Genomic DNA, 14817 nt, shown 5'->3' with positions numbered 1-14817 from the left:
GAGCTGTTCCACTTAAATATATTGTATAAATAATTGGTCTTAAAAGACCAGTTTTCAAAAATTTAACCATTTTGGAGGTAAGTCTTTGTCAAATGATTGCTTATTTTCCTGTTTTACCAAACTGTCAAGGGAATCAATTATTTCATAGTATATTTTCACAATCTATTCATTCTTTTAGAGTTTTTGGACCCTATCAAAATGGTTCCATGGTGCTATGCTTTTATAATTATTTTGTGTATTTTTTATAATTCTTCTGTCTTCTCCCTCCATAGTTGGGTATCACTTCCTGTCAGCATATCCTTATGGCTTCTATCTGATGCCTATTTCATATAGAGTTCTTAAGTCTTGAATCAGTAGAGTTGAGGTGGATTCTATGCCCATCTATCCTATGGAATAAGAATATAAACTGTGTGATAACTACCATTCTTTTCCCCGTCACTACTAAAAGATCTTTTTGCTTTTGGGTTTGGGGTGTATGTAATAGATGACTGAGTTTGCCTGAAACCTGAGCTCTGAATAATTGGATGTAGTTACATTATGATCTCAATCCTCAGCCACTTCTTCTAGTGAGAGAACTTGCCGTGCTAATATTTTAGTTCTTAGATGCCCATCCTCGTTAATATGTTAATCAATTATGAACTTTAACTCTGTCTCATATTTCATTTTAAATATGTGCTGTATTATGCATCAATAATATATTTCTATTTAACATATAAAATCACAGGGCTTATGCAGAGGCAAGCAAATAATAAATTTCAGTCACTGGTCATATTCCTATTAAACAAAGAGAGACATATTTAGTACGATCCACCACCCAAGGGTGTAGCTTTTTCTTTTTTTAGCATTTTCTTTTTGACTACCTGAATATGGTTCAAATGTCTGTGTTTTATGCTTGAAAATAACAGTTATCAAGTAAATAGTATCTGACTGTTCGTCCTTGACAGGAGTACTATTTTCTATTATTCTGCTGGAACCATGCTGGGCATTCTTATGACCTTCGTCTTTTTCCTGCTGTTCATGAGAAAATACATTCCCAAGGTAGGTGTGCTATTTATAAAACTAAAAATGGAAATCTTGATGTGCTGAGCATCAGGACCTATATGGGGAAAGGTTATTTCATTTATTTGATCTTATCAGTTTGTAATTTTGTACTGTGTTGCCTCATTCTAGAAACTCTTTAAAATGTGTGTGGATTTTCAACATATATGGTAGAAAATCTCATTATTTTTTAGCAGCTGAAATAAGTTTATAGTTTTGGTATCCTTTTTGATACTCTTATCTTACAGGTAATCCTTTTCTTTTCTCTTCAGATAAAAATTAAATTATATATTACAGTTCTTCCCCATATTGAAAAGTGCGGGGCAAAGCACAGCATCGTCACTTTAAGGTTTTCAATTACAGATTTCCCACACCAGGCCGTGTTTTCCTTGGTATCATCTCACAGCACATTTTCATACCATCTTGGTATGGGTTTATTTAGCAGTCACCGTGTCTTCATTGTTTGAGGGGAGGGGGAAGGATTTGATATCAAAGAAACTGAGTTCAAATCCAGGTTCTTCCACTTAATCCCGTTTGACATTGGATGAGTCACTCCACTTGTCTGGGCTGTACAGTCCTCATCTGTAAAATTTGGCGTTGGATGAGATCAGGGGTTGTTAACTTTTTCTGTGTCATGGATCCTTTTGGCAGTCTGATGAAATCTATGATTCCTTTTCAGGATAATGTTTTAATTGCATAAAATAAATTACATAAGATGACAATTATATTGATTGCAACACAATTATATTGAAATATAGTTATCCAAATATTTAAAGAAAAAAAACCAAACAAGTTTCCAGACCCCAGGTGAAGTATCCAGGGATTAGGCAATTTCTAAGGTCTGAGATCAGTCTGAGTCTGAGCTTCTGTGGCCATTTTGTAGTTAGTTCAGTCAAGGCCCTAAGAGACAGCATTTGTCTCATTAAAGCTGATAAAACTTTGTCTCTGTCCTAGTTTAGATTGAGACATCAGGGGATCCTGTAAACTCATTATTGTAGGCATTCCTCCAGCAATGCAGACCACAAGCCATTTTTGCTTTCTCATCCAGGGCTAATCTCATCCATAAGTTCTGCAACATGGGTCATCCTCCCAACGTGCTGGTGGTATTCCTCTAGATACTAATGCCGTACCTGGGCTGTCTTTCAGTTATCCTTTGTTGTCCCTGTATGATTACATACGTTTCTCTGATGACATCTTTTATGCAATTTCTGCCATTTAATTCTTCATGGTTCATGTGTTTTGTAGCCTGCTTGTGCCCACTGGGTACCATCTGTTGCCCTTTGGTTTTGGAGATTGTAATATTCCATGACTCACAACCATATAGTACAACCTGAAGAATATTGTTTGAACAAGTTAAACAAAAGAAGCTTGAAGTCATTAAAATCCCTTTGTAATTGACCATGCTTCTTTTCTTCTTCAGTCTGGGCCCATTTCATTGTCCATTTATGGTATATCCCCAGGATATCACTGTTAGACTAGTCAGTGACTCAGTCAACAAACATTTGTTAAACTATGTGCCAGCACTGTGCTAAATGCTGGGGACATGAGGAAAGTAAAAAAAAAAAAATCAGTTCCTATCCCTCAAGGAACTCACATTCTAATGGTAGAGACATGTTACTGTCTAGGTATATGCAAGATAGCTACAGATTACTTGAAAGAAATCTGAAAGGAAGAAAACCTAGCAACTGGGGAGACCAGGAAAGGCTTCTTGTAGAAAATGGAATTTAAGGAAACAAGGGAAATCGTAAGAGGAAGAGATGAGGGGACAGAGCATTCCAGGCCTGGGAGGTAGCCAATGCAAAGTCAAAGAAATGGAGCTAGTCATTGGATCAGCATTATGCAATGGTGATTCACCATCCTCAACCAGTTTTATGTAGCGTAGCCTGGAGAATAGATATTCCTCATCAATAGAAGACTATGGACAGTAAGGACAAATTCTGTTTAGTGATTATGAATATCATATAGGATGCTTTGCAGTGGAGCTTGATACAGTAAGCACAATATCATCCAAAAGTAGCCCTTTGAGGAACTTACTCTCTAGGGAACCCCTCTTCCATTTAGACTCCATCTTGGACATCTTTCATGGTGATAACCAATTCCTTTTGCAAACGTTTTTATTTCTTAATGCCCCTTTTAATATGAATTATTAGAGGGTTGTCCACCAAAGAACTCTTTAACTACATTCTTTGTAGAATATCATATTAGTCTGATGTAGACCTAGAGGACATCTTTTGGGAAGAGAGTCTTCATGGCTTTGTTCCATCAAAATACATTCTTAGCATCCATGAACAATGGGTACATTGTGACCTTTATATGTCTTCCCATCCGTTGTAATGCAGTCTAATGGACGGTGGTTGTCATTTAAGGATGAGTAAATTGGAACCTTTGTTATCTCTTTCCTTCCACACACAGTATAGCACCTTTGGGGCCCTCATGATTGGTTGCTGGTTTGCTTCATTTTACCTCGTATGCCAGTTAATGGAAGAAATAAAGTGGCTGTGGTATGAAAACATAACGTATATATTAGGTAGGTAAATTGAAAGAAACATATAGACCCTTACATTTGTGAGACTGAAGAGCATGCAGAGGGGTCATCCTAGTGACAGTTCTGAACATTAGAAGGAGGCGAGTTTTTGAGAGCCTTTGATACTTCAAGGAGCTAAAGTCTCGTGGAGAGGGGAGAAACCGAGGGGAGGAACTCCCTTTGCTAGCACAAGCCACAGCCTTAAATTTAGGAAGCTGTCTGCAAGAGTTGCTGTGGCTCTGCAGTCATCCTGGGGATGAACCTCTCCTAGAACTTAGTCTGGTCTTCAGACCATACACCCACACCCACACACCCCCCAACACCCCTCCACACCCCCCACACAGAGTCTATTAACAAGCCAATGCAAGAAGCTTTTCCTTTTCAAAGTGGGTAGGACTTGCCAGTACTTGACATAATCTTTGAGAATCTAGGCCTTCTTTTATGCCAGTGTTGATTCCATGTTGATGCATTGGAGTGGAAGGGTCTTTAAGAGTCCTGCCAGATTTGTATGCATGTGTTCCCAAAGTCAGAGGCTATTTTCCTATACATATCTTCTACCAGAAAGCAGGTTTGTTTGTTTTTTTCAGCGTTTGAGTACAATTAACTAAAACGCTAAACTTTCTGCCTGCCATATTAGAGCTGAGCTCCAACCTCAGTCCTTGTTGTAGTTCAAAATGCTCCTTGTAGTGTGACTTTTTTCCAGTTGACCTAGTATGAAATCATAGCTCACACTTATGCAGTTTTGTTGACATCCTCTTCTGATAATGAAAATTAAATTAAATTTTACTTCTTAAAAAAATGAGAAGCTGCTTAGATGCTTGCCACTTATCCGGCTCCCTGAGAAATGTTCCAAGTGAAACACCTCATTCAGAGTCTTCCCTGAAGGAATCTGTTAAGTACCTTATCTCTTGGGTTGGTAGCCCTGAGCTCTTGAAGACTATCAGGCTGGAAGCAATTATTAAGCACTTACTGTATATTGAGTATAAGAAGTACAAAGTAATAAAAACAAAAACAGTTCCTGTTCTCAAGGAACTTACATTCTAATAGGATGGCAGCCTTTGCCAGCTGACACAACTTCTGGAAATTCTTATCAATCTAGAAAAACTTCAGATATGACCCATGGGATAGGCCATATCACAGGATCATGGATATAGAAATGAAAGAAGACCTTTGAGGTCATCTCACTCATTTTACAGTTGAGGAAAGTAAAGATCAGAGGGAATAAATGACTTGCCCATGGTGGCAAAGCTGAGATTTGACCAGATACTCTGATTCTATGACTAGTGTTCCTTCCATCACACTACACTGCCTCCCAAGTGTATATCTGTTGTCTAAGGACCATCCTAACTATTTAGAGAAGCTCGTCACCATGAGGTTGGTCACCAAGTAATGACATTTTTTTGACCAAAGCAACTCAAGAAGACAGTTCCACCCAAGGCATAGATTGCAGTTTGCACTGGGAGTGGGAGAATTTTCCTACACTAATGAAATCCAAAGTACTGATATGAGTAACGAGCACAGTCCAGAATGGGGGTGGGGTGGGGGGATAGTTTTGGGCATTCACACAAAAAAGAAGGTTCATTTGTTGGGTTCAGTTTTTAAACTTTTGAATACTTTAAGCACTTAACTTCTTATATGAGAATTTAAGAATACTTCAGAAGGACCAAGCTGCATCCATGGATGTGGTGAATTGTTTTTTAATCCATAAAGCACAGAAAATAAGAGAGAGGATAAACATTTTTATTTCAAAGTAAAATTTAATAATATTTTCATGTCACTTGACACACCCGGTTCTCTTACTATTAACCCACAACTCTGAAGAGCAATTTCACCTTCATATTAATGGAAAAAAAAAAAACTTGGGGATCACAAGGGGTTGTTCCCCAGAACCTTCAGATTAACAAGTTTCTTGGCCTGAGAAATAGACTAAGATGTCTTCTGGCCCAGAAAACTTCTGAAATGATTGCTAAAATTTAGCTGTGCCTCTCAGAACAGAGAGCCAGTAATGCACTTTCTACCTTCATGATTCGTTTCACCTGACAGTGACAAAGGAAAGTAAAAACACGGATTTCCTACTGTTATGCTCATGTGTATGGTGCCATCTCAAACATGTGTCCTTTAAATGTAGTACCTGGGGTTGAGTTTTTCCCATCATTTTCCAGGTTCCTATCCTTGTGCTGATTTGTCTACCCTTTCATGTTTTCCCAGGCTACATTCTGATCATGGGATCTGTCAGCTTTGCTACCTGTTATAGACATGGTCCTCTCGTCAAAGAAAGGAGCATAAATCTCTTGCTGTGGACATTGCGGTTTTTATCCTTGGTCATGATTTACTTTGGAGTCACCACAGCCCAGGTGGCCTATGCAGTGATGGTTCTCCTGATTTCCTCTCAGGGTCTACAATATCCATTCAGAGCTTTCTGCAGTGTGGGCAGGTTAGTTTATCACTCCAGTGAATGTGAACCATAATTGTAAACCATAAATAGTTTGAAAATATGCATATATGTGATATATTATACTGCTTTGTCATGTATGTATATATGTGTGTAAGCACACACATATATACATACATATTTGTTTTTCAGTCACGTCTGACTCTTCATGACCCCATTTGGGGTTTTCTTGGCAAAGAGACTGAAGTGGTTTGGTGTTTTCTTCTGTTCATTTTACGGATGAGGAAATTGAGGCAGACAGGCTTAAGTGACTTGCCCAGGGTCACACTGGTAATGTCTGAGGCATTTGAACTCAGGAAGATGAGTCTTCCTGACCTCAGGCCCAGAGTTCTCCCCACTTTGCCACCGTATACACACTGACATATTTGCACACGTATGTGGGGGGAGGGGACAAAGAACCTATTCATCAGCATAATTATCCTCCCTCCCTTCTCTTACCTTGATATTGTCACTCTAAAACTGCAGGAAGTAGGGGAGGAAATGCAGAATTTGGTTCTGTCCACTGCTCACCTTTTTATTCAGTGTGTTTCTCTGTTTACTAAGGAATTTAGTCTCATCCAGAATGCTGGGACAAAGTTATCTGAAATCTTTCCTTCAGCAGCTCCTTTTTGCTTAAAACTGATGAGTGCTTTGAGATCAACATGTGTCCTTCTGAAGGAGAAACTAATAGGGGGAGATTCATGTTACAAGTAATTGAACATTTAATAATTCCTTCCCTTTGAATTTTAGGTTTGACCTTTAATCACTTGGTTGTGATTAAAAGAACATAGAATGTACACTGAGAAGAATTAGGTTCCAGCGCTGACTCTGCCATTCTGACTCATGACCTTGGACAAATCTGGGGATTTCTCTGGCCCTCCATTTCCTCATTTATAAAACGAAATTGGATTAGATGGTCTTTATGGCAGCTAAGTGACATAGTAGATAGAGCACTGGGTTTGGAATCAAGAAGATTCATGTTCCTGACTTGAAATTCGACTTCATACGCTTCCTAGCTGTGTGACCCTAGACAAGTCACTTTACCCTGTTTGTTTCAGTTTCCTCATCTGTCAAATGAGCTGGAGAAGGAAATGGCAAACCGCTCCAGTATCTTTGCCTAGAAAACTCCAAATGGGGGCATGAAGAATCAGACACAACTGAATAACACAGCCATGCTCCGTTTCAGTTCTAAAATTAAATGAATCAGTGATTCAGGCAAAGAAAGACAAGGGGGCTAGTGCATCCCCTGCTGAAAGCTTCCATATCCCCATGGGATCAAAAGAACACGAACAGCTGTATCCTTAATCTAGGGCAGCAGTCCTCAAAGTATGAATTAAGGGCCCCTGGTGGGTCCCCAAAATCCAAGGTCCAAACTATTTTCATAATTACACTGAGATGTCTTGTAATAGATATAACATACATACAGAAAAGCTGTTTGGGAGGCCTTCAATCATTTTTAAGAGTGCAACATGGTCCTGAGACCCAAGAAGCACTGGGCTAGGTCATGTAGGGGAAAGATAGACACAGTGGGCGGGGAGATACTGAAAGGGGGTGTGTGTGTGGGGGGGGGGGGGTGTGGGTGGGGGTGTGTGTGTGTGTGTGTGTGTGTGTGTGTGTGTGTGTGTGTGTGTGTGTGTGTCCTGACTTCGGATTTCATTGCTATAGGGGACTCCAAGTAAGAAAACTGCTTTTATGTATCATAGGCACGATCTGAACTCCTAGGTCTTCTGGGTTCCAAAGCCATCTCTAGCCATGATAACACACTGATTCTCCTGCTTTCTCGCTTCTCTCCTTTTTCTTATTTCTCTCCCTCCAGGTAGGTGGGTAGGTAGATAAATAGATAGAATTGATAGATAGACAGATATGATAAGTAGGCAGATAGATGTATAGCCAAATAAATGATGAATGGATGGATATAGCTACTGATTGGTGAAAACACACGCACACACATACACACACACACACACACACACACACAGCCTCAGAGCCAGAACAATCCTATGCCAGTCATGTTTCTTCACACGTACACTGCATAGACACACCAGTGTTGACAAGTCACTTCTCATTTCTCTGAGCAGTTCCCCTAAGACTGCAGGTTGTAGAGATGGTAGCGGCTATATTGTTGGAGAGCATTTCCTCCATGTAAGAATTCCCTATACCAGTGACATCACAGGGTCCATTCTCTAGTCTATAAACATGCACACATATGTCTGTATATAGCTCTTTCATAGGAACTTCAAGTCAGTCAGCACCAAAAAAAAATGTAACTGAGTAAATACATTGTTGCAATATCTTATGTAAACACAGCTATGAAAATGCTGACCTGACAAATTATTCCTCACTAGGATTGTTCCAATTTGTGAAATGTGTAATATTAAAATACAGGACTGTTAGTGCTTTTGGCATTACAGTAGTTTGCCTCACCATCCCATTACTTATTTAGGTATGGTTTTGATCATCATGTTTATTCAGTTTTTCATTTCACTAATTTTATGTGAGCCGCTAGGTGGCTTAGTGGATAGTGTTGGTCCTGGATTTGGGAAGACCCAAATTCAAATACAGTCTCAGATACTTACTAGCTGTGTGACCCTGGGCAAGTCACTTAATCCTGTTTGCCTGAGTTTTCTCATCTGTAAAATGAGCTGGAGAAGGAAATAGCAAACCACTCCAGTATCTTTGCCAAGAAAATCTCAGATGGGGGTCATGAAGAGTTAGACATGACTGAAACAACTGAACAACAACTTCTGGAAAGCCCAGGTGAAAACATGAGAACCTATAGGATGAATCTTGTGGCTTGCCACGTTCTATTTAAAGGTTGTTTTGAAATAGAGGGTTTTTTTTTAAAGTTCTATCTATTATAAGCATTATCAAGGAACTTTTTCCCCTTCCCATTTCCCCTACCAACTATAGGCTATTTTTTTTTTTTAACAAATGATTATCATGTACTTACAAAAAGGAAGAAAAGATAAATTAGTCTTTGTCAAGCCTGACGGAAACAATAAGAACATTTTAAAAAACTTATTGACTCTTGTAATTGATAACTTCTAAACCCGATCATTGCTAATTTTCAGTGTCCCCTTCAAGCAAACTAGATTGTGGCCTTATGCCTGTTGGATGTGGAGGACACACAAACATCTATCCCCTTCTCCCCTCTGCTGGCATTACACAGGCTCACTACCACTAGGTGGAGGCTCTACCCCACAACATTCTCTAGGTCTGTGCCGAAGAACTTAACGGTGGAATATTTTTTCCTACTACCTACTTGTTTCCTGAATAAAGATTTCCTGAGTGTCCCATTTCTCTGGTGCTGCTGGCCTATTTCTTTAATACTACAGGAAAGAATCAGATAGTATATAGTAGAAAAACCCTTATTTTAAATTTATGATGATGAGAAAAATCCTAGAGGAAGGAAATTCTATATTTTCAGAATCTGTGCTTAAAGAATAAAATGAAAACCTTCAAGACCTCATTTGTTTATAGGTTAGGCTACGGTGGTGGTGGTAGAGACAAAAATATAAGTAGGATCCAAATTCTCTATCTGGTCTGAGACTCTGAAAATCTTAAGATGATACACTCATACATACACACAAAAAATGAAAACTATAGATAGAGGAAAACGGGGGTTCTTAACCTTGAGTCTGTGAACTTTTTTTTAATATTTTAATATTTTGACAACTGTATTTCAATATAATTGATTTTCTTTGTAATCTGCTATGTATTTTTTTTTTTGACAGGGTGTCCCAAAAGTCTCATTGAAATTTTAAGCATGAAGACTTTTGGAACTCCCTGTGCATTTAGAAACTTTATGGAAAAAGGTCCATGGGTTTCACTGGACAGCTAAAGGAGCCAATGATACACAAAAAAAGATTGCAAATATATAAAGGTAGTTAAGGCAGAGTTGGCAGAACTGACAAATGCATTTTCTTGAACTTCAGAAGACTGATCCTAACTATTCAAACAAGTCTTTGGAATAAGAGCTGACTTTTCTTGATATAACATTGTAAAGCTGACGAAGTCTTCTATGGTGTTTGAGCCTCTGTGAGGAACGCAGGACAGGTATTTTTCTCAGTTTTTCAATCTTTTTCAGTCATGTCTGACTCTTCTTGCACCTGTTTGGGATTTTCTGGCAAAGATACTGGAGTGGTTTGCCATTTCGCTCTCTAGCTCATTTTATAGATGAGAAAACTGCGGCAAATAGAGTTAAATGACTTGCCCAGGATCACACAGCTAGTAACTGTCTGAGGTCAAATTTGAATTCAGGAAGAGGACTCTTCTTGACTCCAGGTCAACACTCTCTCCACGGCGCCCTCTAGCTGCCAATATTCTCATTTTACAGATGAGGAAACTCAGAGGCAACTCATCAACTAACTCATAGGTAGGGTCAAGAGTCAAACCTAAGTTTTTTTGATTCTATTTCCAGCACTTTATATTATGCCCAAAATGCCATCCATACGGGTCATTAAAAATAGTAGAAGAAATTATATATAAATTACACTTTCTATTTAAAATATATGGCTTGTTTTTGTCATTTTAGAAAAATCAAGGAATATTTTAAATCAAAAAAGCTTGTGATTAAGCACATTACTGAAGAAGAATTCAGAGAACAAGCAGAAATCGAGACGGCCAGAGCGTTGCAAAGGTTGCGTGAGTTTTGCCACAGCAAAGACTTCCCATCGTGGCTAACTGTATCCAGACTCCAGTCCCCGAAAAAGTAAAAGAAAATTCTCTCCGTCTTAATAGTTTTCTTTGTTGCATAACTGCTAGGATTGCCTTCGAGGGTCCCTCAAGGTTCTCCTCTGACTCTTGAGCCTACGATTCTCATTGGATTGGTTAGACTTCTGTGAACATTATGGTTTGTGGAATATAGCCATTTCAGATAGAAGATGTAGACTAGATTATTAGCATGCCCAGTATTTTGCTTTCCATTTAAAGGAGAAGAGAACAGATTCATTCTTCCTTACATTCCTTAACTTACTTGACAGAATGGCCCCCGGCAGGTTAAATATTGGTTTGATCTGCTTTATAGGCAAGATTTTAAAAAACAACTTTCAAGTGAGAAGAAGTAAAGTTTGTGGGATTTAAAGACTGCTACCTTCCTGAAATATTGGAAATTATCTCTGAATTCACAGTGAATCATTCTTTCCCCTTCTCTCCCTTCCCCCAACTTTCCTTTACCTCTTTGGTTCACACTGAATGTCAAGACATTAAAATTAAATAAAAATATGGACTGAAATTTCATTGGCATTAGGAACTTCCCCAATAGAAAAAGTCCTAATGCAGACTGGCACCTGCTCTTGGAGATTTTCCTGAGGTCCCTGAAATCAAATCACTTGCCTCGGTTCACATGTCCAGTATGTCAGAGGTCAGGTCGCTATCACTTTAAGGCCATCTCTCTATCCACTGTGTGTTGTTAATTTACTTTTTATTTTTCAAAAAAGAAAAAAGAAAATAGAATGAAGCTAGTACATTTGACCGTCTTGCATATTAATGTTTTCTGATGCTTCCCAGAATGCGTTTGTCCATCAGTCACATCAACATCTACAGTTTTTTACTCCCACCACGAATGCTCTTTAATTGCCACTCTAGATTGACACAAAGGCAAATTCAATTAAAAGATTGTCAGAATATTCAGAAAAACACATTGTCTGCTGAGTAAAACTTGCTGTGCAAATGTTAAACCTTGTTTAAAAAAATTTTTTTTTGGTAGGTTTGCAGAGTTTGTTTTGGGAGCGAGTCACTTGTCACCTGAAGAAGTCAGAGCCCATGAAGAACAGTATGGAATCGGAGGCTGGTTCTTGGAAGAGCAGCTCTTTAGCTCTGGAGGTTCCCAAGAGCCCAGTGTACAAGATGATTCCCCTCAGGAAGAGGAAGTAATTGAAATTCCAGGGGTGTATCAAAGGGAGGAGGAACTATCATAGGGAAACCGAGGCCACAGATGGGTCCCAAGAGAAAGGGAAATTAGACATTATAAATATCTTTTGTGCCTGGAAGTCATCCTTGCTGGCAAGTTCTGCTGCCTCTCCTGCTGTAGGTGACAACCAAGATTCTTTGAAAGATTCCTTCTGAGTTTCCGAGAATGGAAAGTCTTCCCGGGAACAATGGGAGACTTTCTTTCTGTTCCTCAGGAGGTCAGCCAGCATGAAGAGGTGCCTTTTCATTGTTGCATTAAATTTTCCTCTTGATCCTCACAGTGAAAGAGGCTGTCTTCTTCTTCCAATGATTCTCAGGTCTCAACTAGAGGAAGGGACCATTGATAACGTGACAGATGAGCTTTATACGCTATTCCTTATTTGATATTTTGGTTTGTTTGGTTGTTTGTTTGTGTGGGATAAACATCGATAACTTTGAAAAAGGGAAACACATTTTCCTATTTATTTTTTAGATTTTGATGATATTTTCATGGAATATAATTTCATGACATCAAGGTTACTTTTTATATTTTACTTGAATGATAATGATTAAATAATGTTTGAGTATGTTTACCTTCCAATATTCAAATCATTTATTAAGGATTTTTTTTTTTGAAGAAGAGTGGTAGAGTGGGTAGAGAAGTAGCCTGGAATTCAAGAAGGTCCGAGGTCAATCCCACCTTTTGCACATGCTGGCTGTGTGACCCTTGCCATGTGACATAACCTCAGGGCCCCAGGGAACTCACTGAGACTGAAGGTGCCAATCTGCCTCGATAGAGGAAGCTTCTTCACGTGGGAGTTCCCTGTGCCAATGAAGTCACAGGTCTGTCTGTTCCTTGCCACATCCTATTTTTGTAGTAGCACCTCATGGATCTGTGGGAAAAGACCTTTGTTTTTGATTTTATGACATTAAATCAGAGGGGGAGGAAAATAAATGACAATGTTTTTATAGGAAGGAGAAGAATGCTGTAACTGAAAAAAATTGTCCACAGGGTAATGGTCCAATAGCACTCAAATACATTAATTCTCTTTCAGCATTTGTCCTAGACTTTCTGATCTAAAATTCACAATTACTTTCTTAAGCATTCTTAAGGTATCATTTCCTCAGGAAGGAAGGACAAAAAGCAGGAGTGTGGTAGGGAAAATTAAAGCTGTGTTGCATCACTGAGCCAAGTCAGGGTAGAATTTTACTCTTGTGGTTAATGGCATAGGACCCAGAATGGGGAACTAATGCAGAAATGAATTTTTAAATGGTATTTCTTCAGCAAAATTGATTATTGCTTTCTACAAAACTTTTGTTATTTTTTTGATGATTTAATATTTTATTTTCCCTTCAATGACATGTAAAAACAATTTTTAATGTTTATTTTGTAAAATGTTGAGTTCCAAAATTTCCCCCTCCCTCCTTCCCCTCTCCTCTTATTGAGAAGACAAGCAATTTTATATAGGTCATACATGTGCGATCATGTAAAACATATCTTCATGTTAGTCATGTTGTGAAAGAAAACAGACCCCCCCCCCCCAAAAAAAAGACAGAAAAATAAAGAAAAAGTATGCTTCGATCTGCATTCAGACTTCACCAGTTCTTTCCTTGAAGGTGGATAACATTTTTCATCATGAATCCTTCAGAATTATCTTGGATCATTGTATTTCTGAGAATAGCTAAGTTATACATAGTAGATCATCATACAGTATTGCTGTTACTGTGTAAAATGTTTTTCTGGTTCGGTTCGTTTCATTTTGCATCATTTCATGTAAGTCATCAGATAACTTGTAATTAGGTAAATTAGCTCATGTCAAGCACACTCAATTCACTCTTTTCTGTGGTAGCCACTTAAACCAAAGCAAGTATTTTTTTCTTCTGACATAATCAATACAATCTGTTTCAATGACCATTTGTCAGTGTGCATAGGCACGGAACCATTGGAGTCATTGCCTTAGTTTTAGACACAAGATAAGACCAGATGATCTTTTTTACAAATGTATTTTCTGGTAAGATGTTGTAATTGTCTCCTTTGCTTGAAACAATCATGAACAAACACCTTGATGGGAGTACATGGTGCAATTCAGAATACTCAGGGTACTGTGACTAGTCTAAATAATTGGACTATATTATAGTCATTGGTAATATCTGGAATAGTACCACATAAGGACCCTCCTCATCTCACCTTCCCTCAATCGATTTATTCCCATAACATCACCTGAGACTTTGGGAAAGGACAGAGGAATGGGTTTGAGAGGGTAGAGAGAAAGCCCTTTAGTTTCTGGGGGGCTCGTTAAATGGATAACTATTATGACAAGGTTTACGCTTTTGAAGCTCTGAAGTAACAAAAAAAATTTTTAACATTCTTTCAGAGAGCATTTTTTATTGTTACCTTTACTTGAACAAATTTACTTTGATTACTATGAAAAGTTGGATAATTAAAATAAAACATGTGATTTTATATGCGTGTTGATGTATTATGTGTTTGCTTGGGCTGAAGGTGGGGGGCCGTTATTTTCATTCTTCCATTATGACTCATTTACGGATCACCCCCACACCCCTACAAAAAGCCACGGATAAATAGTCTTAATAAGGGACCTTACTGATAATAGTGGAAGGCATAAATGACCTTTTGAAATAAAGATCGCCACCTCCACCCTTCACAGGTGGTTGAAGCTCTTGGTCCCATTTCTTACACCACCACTGAGGTATGCAATTATTCAGCAGAACCAAACCCTTCTAATGTAATGTTGCTTACACAAGATGCCTCACAAAGGCTCATTGTGGTTAATGAACTGGACTGTTTAACACAAAATGTGTGGGTAGGCTGTTGCTTAGGTGGCTGTGTTTAAACAATTATGTCACTGAAACATTTTTTAAACGTTCTTAAAATCTATTTTACATGTCACCAAACTGTTCTGTGAGACAATTG

At 38.5% G+C, this 14817-nt stretch overlaps 1 protein-coding gene across 2 annotated transcripts in view; it reads left to right on the top strand.

Moving 5' to 3' along the window:
- Window positions 1-14346, top strand: part of NEMP2 (nuclear envelope integral membrane protein 2) — a 37958-nt gene extending 23612 nt beyond the window's left edge. For both annotated transcript variants that reach the window (XM_072612685.1, XM_072612686.1), the window contains exons 5-9: window positions 945-1038; window positions 3451-3565; window positions 5771-5996; window positions 10528-10704; window positions 11701-14346. In XM_072612685.1, coding sequence (XP_072468786.1) covers window positions 945-1038; window positions 3451-3565; window positions 5771-5996; window positions 10528-10704; window positions 11701-11911 — 823 coding nt within the window. In that variant the 3' untranslated portion in view covers window positions 11912-14346. The remainder of the gene's footprint in view (window positions 1-944; window positions 1039-3450; window positions 3566-5770; window positions 5997-10527; window positions 10705-11700) is intronic.
- Window positions 14347-14817: the final 471 nt, after the last annotated feature.

The sequence above is a fragment of the Notamacropus eugenii genome, chromosome 5, assembly GCF_028372415.1.
Source record: "Notamacropus eugenii isolate mMacEug1 chromosome 5, mMacEug1.pri_v2, whole genome shotgun sequence".
In the NCBI taxonomy this organism is placed as follows: domain Eukaryota; kingdom Metazoa; phylum Chordata; class Mammalia; order Diprotodontia; family Macropodidae; genus Notamacropus; species Notamacropus eugenii.
Note: the sequence above shows the minus strand (reverse complement) of the source record. Positions and strands in the feature narration are given on the sequence as shown.